Source organism: Uloborus diversus, chromosome 5 (genome assembly GCF_026930045.1).
Source record: "Uloborus diversus isolate 005 chromosome 5, Udiv.v.3.1, whole genome shotgun sequence".
Lineage (NCBI taxonomy): Eukaryota > Metazoa > Arthropoda > Arachnida > Araneae > Uloboridae > Uloborus > Uloborus diversus.
In genome coordinates this window covers 98,555,529-98,580,853 of record NC_072735.1, presented here as the reverse complement: position 1 = coordinate 98,580,853, position 25,325 = coordinate 98,555,529, and the positions used below count along the sequence as shown (strand labels likewise).

The following is a 25,325-nucleotide window of genomic DNA, read 5'->3' as shown; positions in this document are numbered from 1 at the left end:
AAGTAAGTAAAATAGTAAATAGTATTTACCCTCTAAGGGAAAAAATTCAAAATACAAAAATAAATTTAAAGTTTGAGTGAAATATAGAATATTAAATTTTGTCACGTCTGTCACATTTGTCGTATCTGTTGCACCAGTCATGTCTGTTTCAATAAGTTATTCGAGCAATTTTGCCTAAACATTTTGCTGTATAAGTTATTATCGCTATTTAGCTTAGTATGGATTGTAGCAGTATTTTTTACAGTTCGACTAAACAAAAAAGCTCTTTAGAATGTATGCGTGATAATTAGCAGATGTTGAAACCAATTTCTTAGTCATAGATAAAAATTGAGTAATTACTGCCAAATTACTGAACTCGGGACAGATTAACTTTGGACATTCTTGAAGAATTTTGTTCAAAGTTTTTATTTTGTTGTACACCTGTCAGCCCTAAAACAGAATAACTTTGTGATATTCTGCAAAGTAAAATCATTTGCCCAAATTGTTCTGCAAGTACTTCTAGCATTTACGCATAGAAGCGTTACAAAATTAGTTGATCATGAACACAATAAAATCCCCAATACTTGAACAGGCTGTAAAACCTAAACCTTGCGCATAGGTTTTCAAATGCATGGAAAAAGCAAACCTGCTAAGTTTTATTAAAATCGTAATCTGGGTGTCAGACTACATTTTTTTTTTTAATTCATTTTGCAAGGTATGAATGAGCAAATAAAATAATGTTAATAAATCCCTAAATTACAGAAATTAAATAAGTCAAGTTATGGCAGCATAGTATGATAAAATAACTCAAAATACTTGAAATATATTCAGGATACAAAGAGATTGAAATCTAAAGCAAGACACAATTTTCACGAGACACGTGTTTCAATGTTGGCATGTTTCCGAAACATACGTTTATGGCAGAAATTGGGGTGGATGAAGATTGATTGGAGAAAAATAAGGGAGAGGGAACCAAAAATGCAAGAAAAATCAGAATCTTTTCAGATTTATAAGAAATATAGGATCGCTCTGAGGTCTGAAAAAGTGAAACAAGGAGAGAAACATTACGAAACAAACATAAATAGCTAAGATTCCAGCAAAAGTCGTAAAAATCTCATCCTGTTATGGCGATTAAGGGCATAAGGCAAGTGCAAGCAATCGAGATAATTTTCTGCTAATATCTTAATGTTGCACAAATTTTTCAGATTTTTTTAAGTTGAAAGTAAAAATCTAAACATTTTCCAAATGATCCATAAAATTCCGACAATTTGTGCGAGCTTTCCCGCTGAATAAGCGTAATTTGGATAAAATTTCAGAGATTTTCTTCTAATTTGGAGAAATCTGCGGAAATTCTGCAGCATTATATCTTTAGTTGGAAGATATTTGTAGAAAATCTGCAGTTTATGCTGAATTTCTACAAATTTTTCTGGAATTTCTGCAGAAAATTGTCTTAGTTTTTTTCTCTCATTTGAACAGAATTGTTCTGCACCTGAGGCATTTGTTCTGCGAGGTACCTGGATTTTGACATAAAAACCGGTTTTTTTGAAAAAAAAAAGTTTTTTGGTTTAAACCAGGCTTTTTCGGTTTAAACCTGGTTTATTTGATTTTTATTATTATTTGTAAGAAAAATAATTTTATTTTAGGAAAATCATGAAGATTTAATCAATTAATTGTTAAGGAATGTTTAATATTCATATTTGTACCTAATTTCTTTGTAATTAATTAAATAATTAAGAATAAAATTCTGTAGTTTCATTTCTTCATACTTAGAGATTTCTACAGAAAAATATTGTTCGAAAATCTTCAACTGTTATAAAAAATACAATGTGTAAATGGGTCTCGATTAGTGATGTAAAATACCCGGGTATTTATTTTTAGGGGTAAATACCCAGGGTATATACCCGGGTAAATACCCAAAATGGGTAAATACCCGGGTATTTATTTCAAAATTTTATATTCAACTAAAATGCTTTTCTGTATGTATTCCATTATGTATATATACAATCAACCATATACAAAACAATAAATTTTTGCCCAAAAATTGTATTTTGATCACATATTTAAAGAATTATTGTGTGAAACAGCTTAGCAGTCTAATATGATATGACATATATCTATGATGATATATATTAATGTGTTGGATATGCCTAATCAATGTTGATAGCCAAATTTCAGATATAAAAAGCCATTCTACAAAAAGAAAAAAGCTTAACTGGTTACAAAAAAAAAAGCAAACATCATTTTTTTAAGGTCCTAGTCTTTCATAACCCAGTAATATATCCCTGCATGACATCAAAATGTAACGAAATGTCGCTCAATTTATTATTACTATTTATTTACCTATATCTTATGCAGAAATTTCCTCCAAACTTAGTTCAATTGTTCAGGTGTATTCTGTATCACACACACAAATATATATATACACACACATAATATACATAAACATTTAAAATTTTTAATCTTTTATTTTAGGGTTTATGTTTAAAAAAAAAAAAAAAAATAGTCACCTTTTAATACTACCTAAAATTTTTTTGCAAAATGCGCAATTACTAGGGGATTTACCCTGTCTTCGGATAAATACCCAAAAAAATATTTACCTTCCCACCCTACAGGGGAGCAAATGCAAATGAGCAAGGCAACAGAAAAGAATATTGTGCTTTTTTTTTTTTTTTGCTTATTAATGTGAAAACTGTTTCTATAATTTCCATGTTATCACTTAAATATCAATAAAATAAATAACACCATAGTGTCTTAATAACTTCTCAGTTTATTCTTCCAAACATCCCTCATGCTTCCTTTTTTTTCATTTTGGATATGACTAACCTAGATTGTGATTTTGAAATCCTGAAGTTCATAATGAATTGGTTTACTTCTCCAATTATGACATTGAAAAGAAAGATTCTTTGGTTCACGATATGTTTCTTTCATGATTTCATCAAGTCTTTCAATAAAAATTTTTATAAACTGTGTAATGCATATGTATATATCAGTTTTACCAATTATTTCAAATTTAGATTTTTAAAAAAAATTCTCATTCACTTTTTTGCATTTTTTATAAAATACCCAGTTTTTGGGTATTTACCCAGGCCTTGGGTAAATACCCGGGTAAATACCCAAAAAATATTTACCTACCCGCTGGGTATTTACCCGATCCACATCACTAGTCTCGATATAAATAATCAATGAAATAATTTACTGTGATAGTTTAGACATTATTAATTACAAATCAACAAGAATAAATTCTTTCACATTAATATCCTCATAATCATAGCTATCTACTACAAATAAAAAAGTAAAATTAAAATTCGACATTCTTAAACATGGAAAATATTTTGTAGTATCTACAAAGAATCATAAGTCTGATGTACATTATACAACTTTAAAAAATCAGAAGATCAACGCATATTTTGTTTAAAGATTTTTAAAAAAGTTACAAATCATGTAACTTATTTACCTAATGTATCAGTGACAACAATTACAGAAATAGAACAAGTAGGTTTTAAGAAAATCATTGTGTTTTCCATTGCAGACAATATTTCTCCTGGTTGAATGCATTTAGGAATGCAATTTTTTTATCAAAGAAACAAAAATCATTTTAATTAATAGCCTCATTTAACTTAAATAACAATACTCTTTTAACATATTTTAATAATGAAGACTGTCAAAAAAAAATAATGTTTATTGATTCTTCCACCATTCATACGTGAGACTCCTTTTATTATATTGGGGTCAAAAAAGTTCTTTGAAAGGTGAAAATTTGGCATGATTTTATTTTTTTTTTTTTCCATAAGAGCACAGTTACCCATGAATATTTTCTGTTTTCATAATTTTATACATTCTTTTCTTGCTCTGACTACATTGTCTATCCTGGGATGCAAAAAGTGTTCAGATATAAGCACAATTTTATGCCTACTCTAAGTGTTCTTAGACTTCTTTAGTTTTTTTTTTCTCCTGTCATTTAAATATTCTAGTGTTAGGATATTTTTACACTATACATAATCTATCTCAATAAATCTAAAGTAATCAGGCAAATAAGGTAGTATATGAAGTTTTGGTTGAAATATGGTTTTTGGACTATTGAAATGCAAAAGAATGACAAAGAATGATAATTAAAAATGTATAAAAAAGCTACTTGGATTTTTTTTTCTATGTAATTTTAGAAAAACTTAGTTGGTCTGCCTTGTACATTGTAATAGAAAAGCTGCATAGATTTTAGAAAAGAAAGAAAAAAAAAATAAAAACTATTTAGCAAAATGGCATACCCTTAAAAAATATAAGTTTCTAAATTTATTAAATCTGTAATTCATCAATAAAGCTTTGCTAGTTACTTTGCATTAATTAGGTGGTACTCTTTGTAATAATACGTAAAAATTATAAAAATATTTGGGGGAAAACAATGAAATTTTTCAAAAAAAAAAAAAACACATTTTTGAAAAAAACCACATGGTTTTTTTTAAACACTTGGTTTAAACCATGGTTTAAACCAAACAACCTTGTGAGGTATGTCGGAAATTTAGTAGTATTCTGCTTTGGGGCCTGTCAGTATCTTACTAATAAGAAGGTAAATGATGTTGCACTGTAAATGTATTTTTGTTACCCTTCTTCTTGGCTATTTAGTGCATTATTGGCACATTCATCTTCACTTAACTATAATGATTCAGTATAATATTCATAAATTTAAGAAATCGCAAATATGGCCAAACTTGAGACACTGTTCCAAGTTTGAGCATGTTATATATTTACTCCAGTCTAAAAAGTGTAACTCCTTCCCATTCCAATACTAATTAATGCACTGAAAACTACGTTTTGGAAAAGCAACGAATCACAATGAATACCTATACAATGTATCTAATGGGTGAATGTAGAATACAATAATAATATTTTTATGGAATTTTTTTATGTTTTGAATATTTTTTTCATTTATTATGTCTCTCATATTTAATAAGATTTTACTGTTTACAACTCTCTTAATATTTTTCTTTCTGTTTCACAAATCCAAATCTAACTTTCATTCACAAAAAATTCTAAACTTGACATGCATACCAATTAAGAGCAAACGGTAATAACGTGCAATCACACAAATTCTATGTTGCAAATTCGTCATGTCTGACCCAGCAGGTTTTAACCCTACTATTTTTAAATACTTTCTCTTGAATGAAACTTTTAGTGTTCTTTATAACTGAATCCAGTGTTCGCATCACACCATGGCAATTTTAATTTTTTCCTCAATCACTTAATATTTATATTTTAAAATCATCATCTTGGTCCATTTGACTGTCACTTTTTGAGTGAAATGCATTAAGCATTTAGTATCACAGAGAAACATCTTGAGTTGGGGGACAAGCTTTTTGTTCATTGCCAAAAACGAAAATGAATAAATAGCAAATTGATTTCCTGGCTAATCTTAAAGCAAGCATCGAATTGCAGAATTTATAGACTTTTGAAACTCTTCAAATGATACACGTTTTCAAAACTTTCCTCAATTTAAGTCACCAGTTTAAAAAAAAAAAAATCTTCATCACTTGTTTTTGCTTCAAAGCAGGATTGGGTTTTCGACTGTCCAAAAGGGGTTTAGGACAGGACAGGTGGTTTTCACCGTCCAAAACTGTCTGAAATTGTCCGAAACTGTCCTAAACTATGCTAAAGCTAAAGGGGTGCAATCTAATCAATTTGTATTTACTGCAATATTTGTAATGCATTAATATAAACATTACTGAGGTTTAATTAATGAGTAGTTCATAAATTTTTCTCCAAAATGTTCATTTAAGAGATTCTTTACTCAAAAAAAAATTGTTAATAACTATTACATAAAAACTTCCTTATGTAACAAATAGTTCGTAGAATTATGAGATGAAATTCACAACTAATTTCAGATCCTTTATAATTAAAAGGAATGTTATTAAATGTGCAATATTTAGGTGCAAAAAAAAATTCTTAATTTTTTTTAATGGTTTTTGCAAATAAGTTTTACATAATGTTTCAACGAAATTTATTTTTTAAATCATAGATTAAAGAACAAGAGATTGATGATTGAAAACTTATATTATAAAACTTTTTCAGTTCATATTTTTAATATAATTCATGTAGCATTCTGTAACTGCAAAATATTGTAATTTATCGCACTTAAGTCAATTATTGCATTATATTTTGAACACTTTCTTTTGCTTTGCATGCATGCATAAATGTCAAAGATTTTTGTTTATGGAAAAAAAACTCCTGCATACAAATTGAAATTTTTAATGAAGAATTTAACTTCTACGCAACTAAATTAAAATCACCTGCATGAATAAGTTACATATATATTTATACTTGAATGTTCACATTGAATAAATATATTAATTGTCAAAAAAATAATTTTGTTCTGTTTTTGATATTTTCTCATAAAATATAGTTTCTCAAAAAATAGGTTTGCACACTTTCGGACACAAGGGTAGTGAACAGGATGGTAAAAACCTTGCCAAACCTGCTATCCTTTGCACATATGTATGAACATAGGGATATTCGGTTACTATTATCAAAAAAAAAAAAAAAGAATTAATAATAAACTAATTGAAATTTTAATCAAGAATTTAACTACAATGTAATTAGTTTAAAATCAGCTGCATAAATAAGTTGAATGTTCTCCATTGAATAAATGTTCAATATAAAACATTACTTTGATACATTTTATTCCGTTTTTAATGTTTTCTCACAGAATGCAATTTTTCTAAAAATATAGTTTTGGACACTTTCGGACAGTTTTGCGCACAAGGGTTTTGGACAGGATGGTAAAAACCAGGGTTTTTACCATAGTGTCTAAAATCTTGCCAACCTTGCTTCAAAAGTGTTTGTAATCAGAAAATTCCGAAAATTTTCAATTGCCGTTTCTGAAATTTGACAACACATTCTAAAGCTGAAAAATGATTTTTAAAAAAAAACTTTTTTTTTTAATGATTTTTATATTCATATTTGAAGAGTTTTTGCAAGGAGAGCAGGGGGGTCGAGCTTCCTCTTACTTTCGGAAAATTTCACATCACTTCAGAAATTTACTTGAGTCTACTATCACCCCTGTTTTGCTTGTAACTATTTGATTTTTATTGTTCTATTCATATTTTCAGTTGGTGATGAAGTCATAAGTTCTATTGGAAAAGGATTATGCATCTTGATTGGAATTTCAAGGAATGATACTAAAAAAGATATTGATTATATGTTAGTAAGTCATTTAGCTCTTAAATATACTTAAAAAAATTACATTGATAACCATGAATTAAATAGTCAACTCTCAAATGAGCACTATTCAAAACCAAGGGATGTGGAGATTTTAGAATTTTATGCATTCCAGGTCTTTATTTGTTTCCAGACTTTGGTACTGTTCCACTACAGGTACATCATTTGGTGCTTTTTTAATCTTGGTGATTGTTTTTTATTTCATTTATTTTCACCATGTTCGGTCAAAGTTACGTAGAAACTACTTGTATGACCATACCATGTACATTATTTCATATGTTTCCCGTTTTCTTTGAAAATGTGAGGTCTTGTATGAGGGTTTTCAATTGTTTCCCTGCTGAAATCAGGGGAGGGGGGAAGTATCTTTCCATGTCCTTTTTACAAGTGGAAAAATATTTTGAAAATACAGTCGAGTCCCGACTTACGCGAGGGATGCATTCCAAGACCCCTCGCGTAGGTTGAAATTTCGAGTTGTAGAAAAGGGTATGTGTAAAAACTTTTATAAACGTACCCAATTATTTTAGACACTTGTAAACAACTACTCAAACTGTTGAAAACCATTTCTTAACTATAAATTACTGTTTCTTACATAAAAAACTGAATTTTTATTTGTATTTAGAAAAAAGCGTTTTATTCCACAGAAATACTGCTACGATGCACAAAATCAGTGATCAATGGGAAAGAGACATAAAATAAACCAGTAGAGTATGTACAGTATCAGGGGGTCGATCCAGCGCCAAATTGGGGCTGCTTTGCCCCTTCACAAAATTCTGCATGGCAAAAGCGGCCGCATTCACAAAATTCCCCATCGCAAAAGCGGCCTCATTCACAAAATTCTGCGTCGTAAAAGCAGCCCCTTCACAAAAATTTATAAAAAGGCAGCCTTTTCACAATATTTTTTAACCGCAAATGTGTACGCATCTACGCGGGAGCCTCTTCAACCTTCCCCCATCTTATCTTTTTGCTTGCTGCGTGAGGTGTTTTTGCTTGAGAGCGTCAGAGGGGGGACGGGAGAGGGACACTTGTGATTGGTAGCTTATTTTCAGGGAAATCTTAAATTTTTCTTTGACTACGCAATATATATTTAGTATTAATTTGTGTTGAGTTTCAAAATCCAATTCTAAAATAACTTTACTTAAAATAAAATTATTTTACATGCTGTTTTTATATTTTTATTTGTTTTGAAGATCTTGATTTCCTTACATCGGCCATGGCAAACGAATTTTTCGCATTTTTGATGTTTACTGTACCTTGTTAAGAGGCAAACAAATAAAATTTCTTATATATTTATTAACATCATTAAATTGCAAAGTTTTAAACGAAATACCTACTCTGTAAGAACGTCAAAAGTCAAAAAATTAAACGCTGAATGCTGGTGCAGTATTATTTTGGGTTTTAATTACTTTTAAGTTTTTCAAACACATATATGGAATCTTTAATGAGTATTTCACTTCTGTGTTAAGAAATATGTGATATCTTTGAGTCTGTTCATATTGTATTTATTAGGAGTTATCATTACGTTCAGCAGCATGTGCAATTTTCATTGCTCTTAAAGTATTTGAGAGGGGCAAACAGGTAATCTGTTGTGAGACTTTCACCTTAAGAAAGTGTGCCTTGCATATGTATATTTGTAAAAAGCAATAAATGTAATGTATGTGTCAAATTACGAATAAAATGTTAAGGGTCTTACTTCCCCCCTCCCCCAGCGCATTTTCTCTTGACAGCTTTCGGGTATTCTTCAAGAACTTGCAATCACCCCTGAAACCTGTCTAAGGCTTTTCTACAACGATACGACAGCTAAAAATGCTTTAATATAATCTTTTCCAAGAAAAAAATCACGAGAAGGTCTTTTTTACAAAAATAAAGAAAATTCACAAAAATATTTTGCTTTTTCACAAAAATAACGAAATTTCACAAAAATATTTTGCCTTTTCACAAAATGGGGACCCAAAAAATAAAACCTGGATCGACCCCTGAGTATGCACAGTTGTAATGTACAGTAGATCCAGTAATTATATTTGTAACTTAAAAAAGTGAAGATGATGATATTTTATGCTGTGTGTGATCAAAACGTTATTCTTATAGTTAAATACACAATACAGTTGCTTCGCTTGTTCATTTATAATGTTTCCATCTGTGGCAACATCCCTCTTCCTGGTTTCTTAAATTCACAATACAAGAGCAGCTTGCATTTTCATAATTTTTGCATTTTGCTTAGATACTACTCGGTAAACTTTTACGGATTTCCTTTTTTTTTACTTTTAATTATATACATATGGAAGATTCACTCCCCCATACCTAATTGTCGTGCTATCTTCGATGCATTTTAAAGTTGTTCAAGCACTTAAAATCTTTCACTTTTCTTTAATTGTTGGAATTTTTCTCTTTTTCTTTCTATCTTCACAAACTTTAGATGAAACAGCGCTCATAGGTGTCATTATATTTCATGAACTTTCAGAGTATTTAGAATGAAAAAAATAAATGGAAAATGAGGAGTAGTTATTTGTGTAAGCGATGTTCAGACTAGTATGGTGTAGGAACTTCCGCTGCCAGTGATGCTAAAGGGATGAAGATCTATTCACCAAAAATACATTTTTAGTAGCCAATAACAAAGCCGATATGTACACATCGTGATTCCCTTTCAAAAATTTTCGTGTTGCGGGGGAGGAATTCGCGTTAGGTCTAAAATTCTTTACTGGTGAAAAAATCGAGTTATAGCCATTTCGCGTAAGTCAGATCACGTTGTAGCGGGAGTCGACTGTAAAGGCATATAAAATTTAGATTTCAGAATGATAAGCCTGAATATTTTAAAACAGGAACTTATTTTAAATAAGTAAAAGTACTACAGTTGAATGAAAATTTAAGAATGGTTGAAATCCCAAATGCACACTATGTTGAGCAATACCAAACTTGCTTAAGTTTTGTGTTTTACCTGAGTTTAGTGATCTTTGAAGTAAATCAAGAAATTTCAATTTATTTTCTTTAGTTTTAAAAATATAGAGTATAATTGCTATATCATGTTTTTCAGAAATGTTACATGAATTTGAAAACAGGATTGAAAATATTCAAAAGCCATTCTTTAACTAATGAGTAATTCTGTTTTTTTTTTTTTTCTTTTCATGTACATAACTGGTTTTCTTCCCCTCTTTTAAGGGTACGGAAGATAGTAAATCTTAGGATATTTGAAGATGAAAACGGAAAAAGGTGGACTCATAGTGTACAAGACAAAAAATATGAAATTTTGTGTATTAGCCAGGTAATAAAAGTCTTCCATTTTTATATGTTTGTGACATTAATAGTATACATTTGCATTATAAATCTATTATTGCCTTACCATTTGGTAAGTTGCAAGTGTAGGTTGCGTGTAAAGATAAACATCAATACATTTTTACTTTGAAACTCAATCACATCTTTAATTGTAATTTAAGCAGCTAAACATTTCAACACATTGTTTACCATCGTTTTCTTCCTCCTCAGTTAATGTTACAGTTATTATTGAGGACAGTTAATACATACAAAAAAATACAAATAATTATATTAGCACATTTATAAATTAGGAAAGTTGTCCTGAACAACAATGTTAAATAAATGGTTCTTATACAAAATATTCACATTTATTAATATGATACTTAAAATATTGTAACGTAATTTTGCATTTAAATAACCTTCACCAGCTTAGCTTTTAACCGTGCCGAAGTAATCTCGCTGTGTGATGGTGCCATCTAGTGGCCACAACAAATCTATCAAAATGTTAATACAAACAATAGTCTGTAAAATTTAAAACAAAAAAAAAAAAAAGATTTTTATGCCTATGATTGTCTATTGAAAATAGGACTACAAACATGTTATTTTCATCCAACTTAACATCTTTTAATTAAGCTTTTATAATGGGTCAGGTGGGGTAAAATAAATCATGAGGTAAAATAGGACAGTTTCAAAAAACATTCCTTAAAAATTATGTAAAATTAATTTTTTCTTTATATGTTGCCACTATATACAGTTGAACTCGGTTAATACAAAGTGTCAGATTCCACAAATTTGTTTTTATTAGCCGTTATTTGTAACAACTGTGAAAAACGAAAGGATGCTTACCTATATTTTAAAAACATTACTACTATTACACATATTGTCATCTAACTATTAGTACATTCAGAAAAAAAATCACTTATTTCTTATTGCCGTATTTTCCTGCATATAATCCGCGGATTAGCTGTTAAAAAAGGGTAAAAAATTTTAAGGTTCGGATTATATGCTGCCGCTGATTATCTGTGTTTTTTTTTCTTTCTTAACACCAATGCATTGAACCTCAATATTTACAATAAGATTTACTGATAGAGAGGCCTGTACGCTGACTGAATGTTGTTTATTTTACGAAGCTTGCATGTTCCTTCTCACTGCCTGCCTGTATGTTTATTATTTTACGTTGCTTGAATGTTCCTCTTACACAATTCAGGTCATGTAAAATAAACAAGAATACAGTGAACTAGGAAGCCATTTGCACAAGATTAGACCGTTTGCTCCTTTGTCTTGACTGTTTTTCAAGTAATTAGCATACTATCATCATGATTTCAAGAAGAAATTATTATATTTTAGATTATATTTCAGATTAATTTTGATTAAGCCTTCAAAGTAATTACCTTTTCACGTTTTTAGTTTAGTTGTTCAAATGGTATGTTAAATTCAAACTTTATTTTTTTACATCGTATTATCCGCGGATTATACAAAGCTTTTTTTCTTTACGCCGATTTTAGGACCTGCGGATTATAGGCCGCTTGCGGATAATACGCAGGAAAATACGTGAATGTTTTTGAAAAATATTGAAAAAGGACAATCGCGGAATAGGTTGTAATCCCCAATGGAAGATAAACAGTTTTATCTCTGAGTAAACTGAAATGCCCACAGGTAAACAAATGTTCGGGCTTTATTTTCTATTCTTCTCTTTACACAGTTGGACTTCAACCACCTAACAAAATGATGAATAATTTTTAAAAAAGAAAATTACAGCATTCAATTACAACTATTTTAAGTAAAGAGGTCAGAAATTTTCATTCAGCTTAACCGAGACTTTCAATTTAATGAACGTTTTATACGTGAAATTTTTAATGTAATTAGGTAGCAAACCAAATTTAGAGAGCAAAATGTTTATTTTAGTTAAATGTGATCGTATTAAGAAAGTTCAACTGTATATTATTGATACCAGTCATCATTCTATGTGCGAAATTCACTTCAAATGTCATAAACAATGTTCGTTTGCATACCTTGTGCATCATACTCACTAGTTGAATCAATGGATTTTTTGTTGTGTGATTGTAAAATTGTCATTTTTTGAACTATTTTACCCCACTTGACCCTATAATCCTAATGCACTATAGTTTGATGCATAATACTTCTGTAGATTAATCATTAGTCTTTAAATTTTATTTTATGTATTAATACTAAATTTTTAATTTTTTTAGTTTAAAATTTACAATTATATGAACGAACCAAACTTAAAAGTTTAGTAAATTTTTTTTCAACTTCCATTGACAGCTAATTAAGAAAAAGTGCAAGCAGGTTTTTTTTTTTTTCTCATATTGAAGCTTATTTATGTTTTTAAAATGTTCTATTTTCATTTTATGTGTAAATTTTTGTCCCCTTGTTTTTTATTTTTTCCCTTAAGTAAATTAATTCAATATATATTGATAGGTTATCTTTTCTGTTCCCTGAATATGTAGTTTACTCTTTATTGCACTTTGAAAGGAAATAAGCCAGATTTTCATCACTCAATGGCAGCTGATGCTTCTGAAAAATTTTATTCAGATTTTCTTTCTTCTATGAAGGCAGCCTATTCTGATGATAAAATAAAAGGTATGTTGTTGTTGTTGTTTTCAATTGATTTATGTTTAAAGTATTTTAAATACATGCATATAGATGCCCTGATATTTTGCTATTAAAATTACACATAACTCAAAAAGAAAGAAGAAACTTTTCTAGCATTGAATTTAAAGTTATACTCTGAATTCTCCTTGAAAATCAAATTAAAATCTTATCAGCTGACTGCCAATGTAAATTTTGAATGATTTACAAACAATGTTTTTTTTGTCAGGCAAACTTTCAATGATTGGGTTAAGACGATTCGTCATCATTATCATGCTTTATGATAGCATTGAAGAACCCTTTTTTCATGATTGTCTAGTATGAATTTGTCTTAGTTCAAAATGTAAAGTAAATTTTAAAATTAACCCTTAAATATTATGCTGATGATTAAAAGAATTAAAAGAAAATTCAAAATTAGCTGTTTAAACTCTTGCAAAAATTGCTCCTAGAAATGTCACCTATGAATGATTATTGGGGGTAAAGAATGAGAAAATTTTCAATTTGTATATCTAGCTCTCACTTTGGAAGCTTGTGCTAGAAATTCATTTTACAGAATTTATGTTTAGGAAATTTTTGAGCTTAAAATACCATTGTACACTAAACTTATTTCCTAAAGACAGGGTTGAATTATCTGCTTTGTAGAAGTTTTCAGTGAACTGTTATTCATTTTTAATAATAATAATTGCATTTTTCAGTTCTAAGTAACACTAGTTGTACCAAACTTTCAATGTGACTGTGTGCTTTTGATATTTTTGAAAACTTCAGGTTTAGATATTGCTTAAAAGAGAAAGAAGCACAGGATATTTGAATAACAGGGTGGCGACAGATCAGGGAAAAGTCAGGGAACTTTATTAATCAGGGAAAAGTCAGGGAGATATCAGGGAATTTTGAAAAAAAAAAACAAAAAATCAGGGAAAATTGTGTTTATGAAGAAATTTTTTTTTGCTTTACAAAATTAAGTACTCTAATTCCCTATGAATTTTCCGCTAATTATCTGCTCAAAAAAAAGTTAAATTGATGAGGTGTGATTATACACTGCCGCATATTTGTGCATCATTTTTCCTCAACATCAAAGTATTGAATCTTACTTATTAACCACAGGATGAACTTCCTAAGATTGCTTCTGTGTATGTTAGGTTGTTTATTTCGCCTAACTTGAAGTTTCCTTTTACGCTTTCAACGCTACGTAAAATAAACAACCATACAGGCAAAGAGGAAGCCTTCATTAATGCCTTAGCTCCTTTGCTTTTATTCCATTGTCTCGAAGTAGTTAGCGTAGTGTAATCACAATTTCAAGAAGAAATCTTTGGTTTTTGAATTAATACTATAAAAACTCAAAAGTACTTCTTCACGTTTTTAATTTAATTGCTAAAATTGAACTTTGTTTTTTGCCGTCATACTATTTGTTGTCACCATAGATTAAAAGGTTTTCTTTTCTTCAGACTTAAGTGATTCTTTAATTTTATAACCAAGTTGCATTCTTCTTTTATATATTTTGAAATTAACTAATTTCTTTTTTTTTCTTGCATTTCAAAGTTGTTTGTTACAAAAGCAATCTAAGATTTTTTTTTTCGTTACCTACTGAAATCATTTGAAATAGAGTTTACTTGTGTACTTAAGTAAATATCTTTATTTTTTAATTGTTAAAATGCTGTATTCATTCATTAAAACCTATGTTCTTGATTAGAGGAAAGCTCCCTATTAATGGATGTCAAATGGTTTCATCTGTTTCGCTATTACTTGTTATTCTTGCAGCAATTGTTGTACTGTTTGAAAACTTAGTTCAAAATAACTTCAATTACTTTTTTGTTCTATCATAAATACACATATGTTTTTAAGAGTAATTTGAATGGTTTCTTAAAATTCTTATGCTAAGTGGTTTCTGGAAGTAAAGTTTTTTTTTTTTTTTTTTTTTTTTTGAATTTTCTATAATCTTTTCATTGTAGAAAAATGTAATATACTGTTTTGTAGGGTTTTTTCCCCCCAAAAAAATTGACTTGATATGTTTTTTTTTAAACCATTTTATTTAAAAAGTAGCATCTTTTTAAAATTTATCTTTAGTTCAACAACTTTACACAACTTAAAACGTTTAAAATACTGCATTTTATACAAACATGCAATGGATTTCAAGTAGAGCAAAGAAAGAAAACCATTATCATTGATAACGTAAATCAGGGAAATGGGTGAACTTAATCAGGGAAAAGTCAGGGAACTTTTTTTCACAGTTCCTGTCGTCACCCTGAATAAGCCAAAATGTAACTGGTTCTGAAATCATTGTTATACTTGAAAAATCTATCATACACATAAATTTTCTGTTTTAAGCTATTTAGTGTGTTTTAGGCCATTCTTTTAGTGGCCATTTAGTGGCAACTCAATTTAGCAGGTGAGCCCGCTGCTATTTAAAGTTTTCACAATAATGTTTATGAAAATAAAATGAAGTGAGCTATACTGCTGTGCCAGGGTGGATCTAGAAATATTTCAAGGAGGGGGCAGTTGAATTTTTAACTTATGCTCTAGAGGTGACGGGGGGAGAGGCTGCCACAGCATTTTTCCCTAAAGCAACTAAAATATAAAGATGTAGCCAAGGAGGTCCCTGAACCTATTTCTTTAATTTTCCGTTGAAAGGTGTAATTTAAAATTGCATTTTAGATCTTCAATTTTGTAATGTTTCTGTTGGAATGCTTCAAAACCCCTTCTCCCTAACATCATAAAAAATTGTCTAAAATTGCCTTTTTGTTACTTCAATTCTGAAAAGTTTCCAAGAGGGTGATTCGAACCCTATTCCTTTCCTTATCATCATCAAAAAAGGTCTGCACTTACGTTTTAGGATTTCAGTTCGGAAAAATTGTCAGTGCAAGATTCCTCAAGGGAGAGGCGATCGCTCCCATCGCCCCTCTTTTGTATCCATCCTTGCTACCGCGCTAAGCACAAAAGTTGTATCTGCACTTTCTATAAAAATTGAGTTACGCGCGGTCACCAGGTGGCTCTTTATCTCATATTTTACCTAAATACAATGTTCTGTTGGTCATTTATCAATGGGAAATATATATTTTTTTTAAATTCAGAAAAAGTTACATTTGAATCAAATACATGAAGGGGCTAAATAGTGTTGTTACTTATGCCACTTGGGAACCCGAGACCGAGTAGCAATGCTACTCCATTTTAAGGCAGAGAGGTATGGCTTCCGTTTAATCAAGCACCCGTTTCTAGGTGGAAGTCCAATTTGGCTCAGACAACACAATAAATGGCAACACCATCTATGGACAGTTCGATAATTTAGAACCAAATCAAAATCCGAATAACTTCTGGCCTAGCACCCCCAGAGGTATCGTTTCACTTGAAGGACTTTGTATAAATGAGCATATTTAATGTCCCCCAGTCACCCTTAATGAAGACAGTGGATCGTCGACCCTCTAGGATTGAACCAGTTACCCTCTGGTCACAAGTCTGATGCTGTACCAATCAGGCCACCTCAACCCTGCACTAAATAGTAATTTTTTTTACATTATTTCTTGCAATTTTTCATGGGCCCAGTCAAATAGGCTCTAAGGATCATTCTTAAAGTTTGCAAGGTGCCAATGCCATTAGAATTTGAAAACTTTTTATATAGTATTAGTGTTCTGGGGAGTGCAAGAGATTTGAAATCTGTTTCATTATTTTATTGTTTTTTAAACTGAAATGCTGAATGATATTTTTTAATGTATTTAATTATTTTAAATTTTTCTGGGAGAGCCAGGCTCTCCTGGCACAAAATGAGCAGCCGCCACTGATACAATTCATTAGCAACATAATTTATATGGGTAATGTTTTCAACAAAAAAGGTTTTTTAACATTTTATGTATAAAATATGTTAATTATTTTCAGATGGAAAATTTGGAGCTCTTATGCAAGTTAATATTCAAAATGATGGACCAGTCACAATTAACTTAGAATCTCCTAGGGTAAAACTAATATTTTTTACTCTAGTTTCACTATGAAGTACTGCTATATTTTAAGTTTTACTCTGTATAAATATTAACCTAACTATGGTTTTAGAATGTGTTCCTTACAACTTAATACATCTTTTAAGAAATCATTCACATAACACACATGTGTATGTTTTTCTCAGTTTTTTCATAAATATCAGGATAAGAGGTATGTATTTGGACAATGGATTGCCAATAGACTGTCAAAACTGTGAAATTTAGATCATTACTTACTTGGCCTAAGTCAAAGTTAATGACTTTCTTCTAATTATAATACATTTTGTTGATTTTCTGTACCAATGACAAGATATTGCTGAATAACTTTCTTCTGAATATCCCTAATTTAAACTCTTGATTGAAACAAAAGATAGCCATTCAGAGTATCTTTGAGCCAATATGGATAACTTTATGCACTTTTTTTTTTTTTTTTTTTTTGACTTAGGAAAACAATTGGCCTAGTGATGCATTCCTGCTGGCAAGATCATAAAATAAGACTTCTGCCCTCTGATTTTAAAATATAGTATAATAAAATTAAAAAAGGTAGAGTGGCGCAAAATTTTCTGGACATGGCTCAAAGATACCCTGAATGGCTGTATTGTTTCTGTATTCAAACTGTTACGCACTTTATTGCAGATAAATAGTAAGAGACTGCATGATTCATAAACATAGTCAAATAAAAATAGATAAAGTGTTTGCACACATAATCCAAATTTGTCTAAAAATTGATTCATATTAGCACATGGGAACAGAATGACGCAGAATTCCAAAGTATTGAGCATTTTTGTTCTTGACTGGTATGAAATAATTTACATTAGGTAGATGAAATTTTTAAACTAGATTAGGCCTCTTGCTTCCGATTATTTATCCGTTAATTTTAAAGCAAAGGATGGTTTTTCTTTTCATTAGTGTATCTAAATTTTGAAACTAACCTTTTCAATATTGTCTTAGTCACACACAGGGGCGGGTCCTATTTTAGGAAAGAGTCATGCTGAAGAATGATCCCCACACCACCCCCCATTACAGACTACCGTATTTTCGGGAATAAGCGCCGCACCCGGTGTAAGCGCCGCATCGTAATATATTCTCAAAGAAAAAGTTTTTAATGTATGCGCCGCACCCGGTGTAAGCGCCGCACCTTCCATAAGCGCGCACTCAGCATTAAACAACTTAAAAGCACAATCAGTAGTAAAGAAAGCTGGATTAAATGTAAATAAAAATATTTTTTTTATTTCTCGTTAGTATTTTTAATTAACGATAAAGAAATTTAAAAATATCTCCATTTTTCACTTTTTGCCTTCGGCATCCCTCGATTGGTCATCACTTTCGATGGTTAATTTATCCGATTTCCAACGGCAAACGCATCTCTCGTCAGTGCCAAATTCTGGCAGCAAAACGATTTCCAATTGCTTCTGCCTTTATAACCATAAACTAAAAGGCTGCAGTATAACTTTTCAATTGCTAAGGAGCCATTTCAAAAGCAACTCTAAAAAAGTTCGTAAAAACGATAAGCCAAGAACGCACGAACGGCAGCAAAAGGTGCAACACGACGATGTGAGTGAATAATAAAATTAGAGCTAGGAGATAAGTTTCCCATTACATTGCTTGACCAAGCAACCCATTTTCGTGAGGGGGGTGGTAAATTCCCTTTACACACTGGACATCCATCCCTCTCTCTTACTAGTACTTTTGCTGCCTCCTCTCCCTGACCCTTTTGCTCCGACGCGATAAGGCTTGCTTGCCCACGTGTATCAACTCTCCTCAGCGAAACACGCGCAATCGCTGACTCCCCTCCCCCTCTTTGCTTTACTTGACGCCTAAGGGCGAGGGATTTCCGCGAAATGAAAGCGAACGATGTGGTGCCATCTGTGAGCAGCATTTTGCATTTTTTTTTAACTTGAAAAAAAATACACTGTATCCGCCGCACCCTTCATATGCGCCGCAGCGGCAATTTTTTTACTTTTTTTCTTGTATGCGCCGCGGCGCTTATTCCCGAAAATACGGTAAGTCACAGTTTTGGGTTCGAAAAATTTGAAACTGCTTGGGTTTCAATAAAAAGCACCAAATCTACCAGGAATAATGCACTAATAGCTCATAAACATTACAAATTAATTTTAAAAGAAATGAAAAGAAAGAGTATTTCAAATATTTACTTCCAAAATAATTGAAAATATTACTGCATGTGTTTAAATTTTATCATACACAATGTGGATGGATAATATTGTCAACTGTTTAGGGGGGAGGGTCATGACATCCATGACCTTCCCTTGTATCCGCCCATGGTCCTACAAAATGTTGATCCTTTTTATCCTTGTTAAAACATATGAAATGTTATTTTTCTTAGAAAGTTTATTATCAGTTTGCAAGTTTTTTTCACATTAATATTTCTATTTTTTAAAAAATGTAACAAATAAAAATAATGTCTGCAAAATCTTCGAATCTCTTCAAAACTGATGGAAGTGATTAAAAATGGTTTACACCAAATAAATTAAATTCTAAAATGCAGAATAGTACTGAACTGGCCAAGACTTGGTCCATCAAAGAATGCATAAGTTGGAAGAATCCAATAAATTTATTGATAAAAATTTGGTAGAGCAAAATAATGTTTAAAAAATGATGAAAAAATAAAACCATATTAGCTGTTTAAATAGCTAACATTTTTACCAAGAATGAAAATTATTAAGTTTTAACTATAAAACTAAACTCCAAACTCTTAAAAAATTACTTTATTTCTAAGTACCGAGTACAGTATCCAGAGGTATAGCTGGGGTTAAAGAGCGTTTTCCTTACCCTAACCATTATTGAAGATTATTAGAAATTCAATTTTTTAGAAATTTGGGAGGAAGAACCTCCCTGCTGTCACTATCCTTAAAAAGGCCTGAACACCTCCCCCTTCTAAAAAACAAAATCCTGGATTCAGCATTTACTTTTAGAAAGATATCTCAATTAAAAAAACAATGTTTGCCTTTGTCTGATCTATTTTCCTATGCTGAACAGTATCAAGTAAATTTGAGACATGCGCATACCATGTACTATGTGATTTATACTGCTGAACTTAATTTTTTTAAGCATATAACTTGTTTAAGTTAAAATATCTTGTTTTTAAATTTAAAAAAGCTGGACTGTAAAAGTATTTGCACTGTATTCCTTCTCAAAACCTAACTATAAATATTTTTCTTTTAGTCGCATTTAAAAGTATTTTAATTTTCAGTATTTTTGTGAGACTATCATATAGAGTGCTTAAATTTACTTTTCCTTTTTCAGAATGAAGGAGAAGTTGCAAACTGAACAAGAAGACTGAAAATTACAAAAATTTTAAACTGACGTAATTTTAGTTATGTTAAAAATTAAAGCTCAATTGGTTCATGCATGCAATACTTTTATAGTTACTATTTTTAAATATTTATGTGCTTCTTGGAGCATCTATAGCTTGAAGTAATATTTTTTTCTATTAAAAAGCCAAACAAATGTTTGTTATGTATTTGCAAGGAATGTATTTTTGCATTTCTCATTTTGTACAAGGAGGAGTCAGAAAATAAGTTCCCTTGTTGACTGTGGTCAAAGTTGTGCAAGAAAGTCAAAAAATAGAATGAGGCAATTAAAATGAGACAGAACTTCAGCTTTCTGCATAAGTACCAACGAGGACATTGAGACATTTGTCATACTGCTTGATAAGTTTCAAAAAGCCCACCCAGAAAAACTCAAGGCTTTGCATATGGAAGATGCGTTTAATGACTTGTTTGACTTCAACATTGCATTCAAAGCGCCTTCCGCCAAGAATCTTCTTTAAAGACGAGAAAAGATAGAAGTCACTTGATGCAATATCAGGACTGTATGGCAGCTGGAATGGTGTAGGCACTCCCAACTAAAAGTTCCAACAAGGTTTTGAATTGCTGTCACCAACTGTGGTCTCGCCTTGTCATTCTAACATCACAAGACCAGGCTGTTTTTTCTGAATTGCCCCCTTAGCCCATAACCATTCAATGCTTCATCTGTATGCAAAGTCCTGGTGTTTGCCTGGAGAGCCTTTTGAAGCTTATCAAGCTGTATGACAAATGTCTCAACATGCTTGGGACTACTTATGTTGACAAAGTTTTGAGGTATATTTCATGTCTTCTTATATTATTTGACTTTCGTATATACCTCTGTTCACAGTAGCCAGAGAAAACTTATTGTCTGACTCACCTTCATATTTTGTGCACCACAAGCGGCAATTGGTACTGAAAAGTTGGGGGGGGGGGGAGACAACTAAAAACTGTCGAATTTTTTGCTGCAGTAAAAAAATGAAAAGAAAAAAAAGGAAGAAAAAACTACGAAACTTTGTGAAGTCTGGTTTTGAAAGCATATGAGTAGTAATTGATGTAAATTTAACAGCTTAACTCACGTTTTTCTTAAGATTTTGATGAATTATGTACACAATAACTTTCCCCGAAGAAACTCTTTGACATAAATTAGGATTACATTATTTAGAACCAAAGTATTTTGAGATGTCACAAAAACTTGGTAATCATTTTATTAAGTATGGCTTGTTTAAGTGAAACAATTGATTTACTAATTTCTAAACAGTGAATACAAAAACTAAAAATTACTGTTTGTGCTAAATAATGTTTTGTAAACAGATATACAAAGTAAAACAAATAATTATGATCTGAAAATTTTGACATTTCTGCTCTTTTCTATAATTTCTAGTTTTGGTTTTTAAATTGGAAAGTAAAATATATTTTCTATAAAAAGTGGGGAATGCTCCCCCCCCCCCCCCTTCGAATCGTCGCCACTATTGTACACTATAGTGAAACCTCTCTTCCTTGCTCAAAACGTTATTAAAAAATGCATTATTCTCCATCTTGATAGTTTTAATACCTGTAATCAATAGATAAAAGTAGAAATCTTTTAATTTTTGCTATTATTTTTATTTACTCAGGTAACTGTTATAATTGTATTGTGTTGTTTAAAAAGTGTTATTGAGTGGTTTAAATTTTAAAAGTTTTGAAGTCTTATGCATTGAAAAAAAAATCTCAATTTTTGTATACATGTGTGTGTGTGTGTGCTCTGGCTATGCAATGTCCAGGAGACCCCATAACACCTACACATTTTGTATAAAATTACTTCATACACTGGAGGGAGGGGGTAAAGCGCCTCCAAATGTTTTTTAATTTCAAATTAGTGTTTTGTAATTATTTTTGTGGGCTAAAATTTTATGTGAAATGCCTAATAGGGAAGTGAAAGTTTCTTCACCACTTAACATTTTTTATCATTCATGACTTCTCCCCCCCCCCCTTTTTTTTTACACAATATGAAGCTTTTTTGTGTCAGAAGAAAAAATATTTCCTCAAAATTGTATGTTGTATATCATATTACTTTTCATAAAAAGAGCTTCATAATAATGTGCAGATTATTTTGGCAATGGTCAAAAAAAAATCATCTTGATCATTGTGCAGCTAAAATTGGGTGTCTGGGTCTTTGCAATACATAAACCAGGGCTGTGGAGTTGGAAGGAAAATGGCAGACTCTGACTCTTGAATTTTGAAACATCCTACTCCAACTCTGGCTTTTTTTACTTATTTATTATTTTCGTCCTCATGGGAAGGGGAAAAAACTCCCAAACAGAAATTGAAGTATTAATTTCTTTTTATGAAATTTTCGTGTTGTATTTTTTTTGTAAACATAAGATGCAATTTTAGAAATTCAATTCGAAAATCAAATTTTCCAATAGTTGCGATTTTAAAAGTGAGATTACTAAAAAAACCCATTTTTAAAAAAAAATGAAAAGGATTAATTTGTTCTCCTTTAATGTTTAACAAATTGATGTTGATCAAATCATGTGCTTTCCATTTTTTAAAGCTGTAACTTGAGACAGTGGAGGATCCAGACGATCCTTTTAGGAGGGGCGAATGACTAATGCATTATGGACAGGGACTAATGAAAATAAAATTCAAAAAAAATTTAAGAACTGAAGCACGATTTTTTTTTCTGAATAATGTGTGTGATGTAAAGAGTTTGAATGAAAGTTGAAAGTGTGTCAAGTACCAAGAAGAAAAAACTAAAACTTGAAAAAAAATAATAATAATAAGTATTTCTATTAATAGTCTGGATCCATTATTCAAATTAAACCCATCAACTTTTGATTTGTTTGAGGACTCATGAAGTATTTTCAGCAGCATTTAAGTCCTCAATTGTACTTTTTCCTTGTAAAAAAAAGTTGCATTATCAAGATAGCATCTCTTTTTACCAGTTTTTGTACCAGACATAATGAAATACAAAAATTGCATTTATGAATAAAATTTGAAGATACTCGTAGTAATGGATTAATTTGATTATTGAGCTGTTGAACATTCGTGCATTAGTAAAAGTGTTTTCGGTCTCTCTCCCGAAAATCTTTGTTAGGAACACATTTTTAGACGCTCTTTGGTGGTTAATAGGAAGAAGGGAAGTTTCAAGGACCCTCTCCGCAATTTTTTTGAAATTTAAGGGTATATTTTCGGAAACACAATGGTTTGCCATCTTTGATGGCTTGAAGAAAAAGGATGATATTCAGGAATTATTCTCCTTAGATATTTTTAGATGTTAGAGCTCAAAAAACACAATTTTAGAGGTCTTTAATGTAGCACAAAACAAGGGAGCTCGGGGTTTTCCCTCGAAATTTTTTTTTGGAATTAAAGGCCTAAAAACGCAGTTATAGGCCACCTTTGATGACGTTGCAGAAGACATGGAGTTTGGAACTTTCCCCCAGGAATGTTTCAATGTAGACGTTCCAAAAACGCAGTTTTAGTCGACCTTTGAATGATGTTGAAAGATGAGGAAAGAAGGAGTTGGGGGCTCCTCTCCGGAAATTTTTCGATGATGAAGTCCTAAAAATGCAGTTGTAGGCCATCTTTTATGACGTTGTGAAAAGGAACGGGGTTTGGAACTTTCCACCGGAAACAAGGGCACCCATATGCAAAATTTTAAGGGGGGGGAGCTCAAATATTTCCCCCGTGGTTTAGCAGGATACTTTCCTCATAGAAACCGATTTCAGTACCGATTAGAGTTATTAAAATTTGGCATTTTTAATGACTTATTCATTAATTGTTGGAGAAATGTTTTTACATTTTTTGTGAAGAAAAAAGTACTAAAAGCAAGGAAGTTCTAATTCCAAAGGGGGCTTGAGCCCCCACTTGCCCCCCCCCCTCACCCCTATATGGATGCCCTTGACTGGAAATTCTTTGACATTGGAGTCTTCAAAACGTGATTGTTTGCCATATTTGGTAGCATTAAGGGAAGGATGGGGTTAGGAGCTGTTTCTCAACTTTTCGATACTGAAGCTTCAAAAACGCAATGTTAGAAGATCTTCATTGATGTCAGGGGAATGACTTGAGAGCTCTCCCCTAGAATTTTTTTGGAAATGAAGTCCTAAACACGTAGTTAAAGGCCCTCTATAAAGACATTAGGCAAAGGCATCAGGTTCAAAACTCTACCCCAAAAATATGTTGATATTAAAGTTCCAAAAACATAGTTAAAGATTTTTGTGTGATGTTAAGAAGAGGGGAGGTTTTAGTCTTTCTGCAGGAGTTTTTTAAACTGGAGTCTTAAAAACAAAATTGTAGGATGACTTTGGGAACATTAGGTAATGAAATGGGATTCAAGGAGACTTCCCCGGCGATTTTTTTCGAAATTGAAGCTCAAAAAATTCAAAATTTTTGACGATCTTCGATGACATATGAGAGCGGGGGTTCTGGGACTCTCCCATGAAAAATTTTAACCTGTAATTTTCAAGGTTAGAGCATTAGTCACCAAAAGCTAGGGCATTGTCCATAATGCATCGCTCAAGCTACGGCTTTGCTTTGGTGAAGTTGGCCACATGATCATGGTTCCCAAGCACTCTCATATTCCTTTCATGATTTAAGCTGTGAAAAGCGAATTCTTAAAAAAATTTTAATACTGCACTGGAGTTGCGTTCGCATACCTTGATCGGTAGATCACATGACGGCTAATAACGTCAGCAGTTACTAACCGGTTGTTCACCAAGCTTGTATTCGACGACCTCGACCTAAAGCCTCTATATAGATAGGCCGCCGCATCAGCTTAAGTTTAGCCATTTTGGATCAGATTTTTCATTGTTACGCAGCTAGGGTTACCACAGCAAAGTTTCGTGTTTTGCCAAATTTGCTGTAAATAATATTTTATTTAATACGTGCAGCTAATAATCCCTCTCAGTGAATAATCACCAAACACGATAACTCCCCAGAAAAGACAACCACTCAAACACGTGCTCCGAACTTAAGCTGATACGCCGGCTCGTATATATAGGGGCCTTACCTTGACCGGTCGGTTGATCACATGACA

The 25,325-nt window shown here is 31.4% G+C and overlaps 1 protein-coding gene across 1 annotated transcript in view; it reads left to right on the top strand.

Annotated features, from left to right (window-relative positions):
* LOC129222021 (D-aminoacyl-tRNA deacylase 1-like) overlaps positions 1-23,292 on the top strand; it is a 29,050-nt gene extending 5,758 nt beyond the window's left edge. Inside the window, exons 2-6 of the mRNA XM_054856437.1 lie at positions 7,077-7,167; positions 10,339-10,441; positions 12,900-13,032; positions 16,906-16,982; positions 20,268-23,292. Coding sequence (XP_054712412.1) covers positions 7,077-7,167; positions 10,339-10,441; positions 12,900-13,032; positions 16,906-16,982; positions 20,268-20,291 — 428 coding nt within the window. The 3' untranslated portion in view covers positions 20,292-23,292. The remainder of the gene's footprint in view (positions 1-7,076; positions 7,168-10,338; positions 10,442-12,899; positions 13,033-16,905; positions 16,983-20,267) is intronic.
* The last annotated feature ends 2,033 nt before the right edge of the window (positions 23,293-25,325 follow it).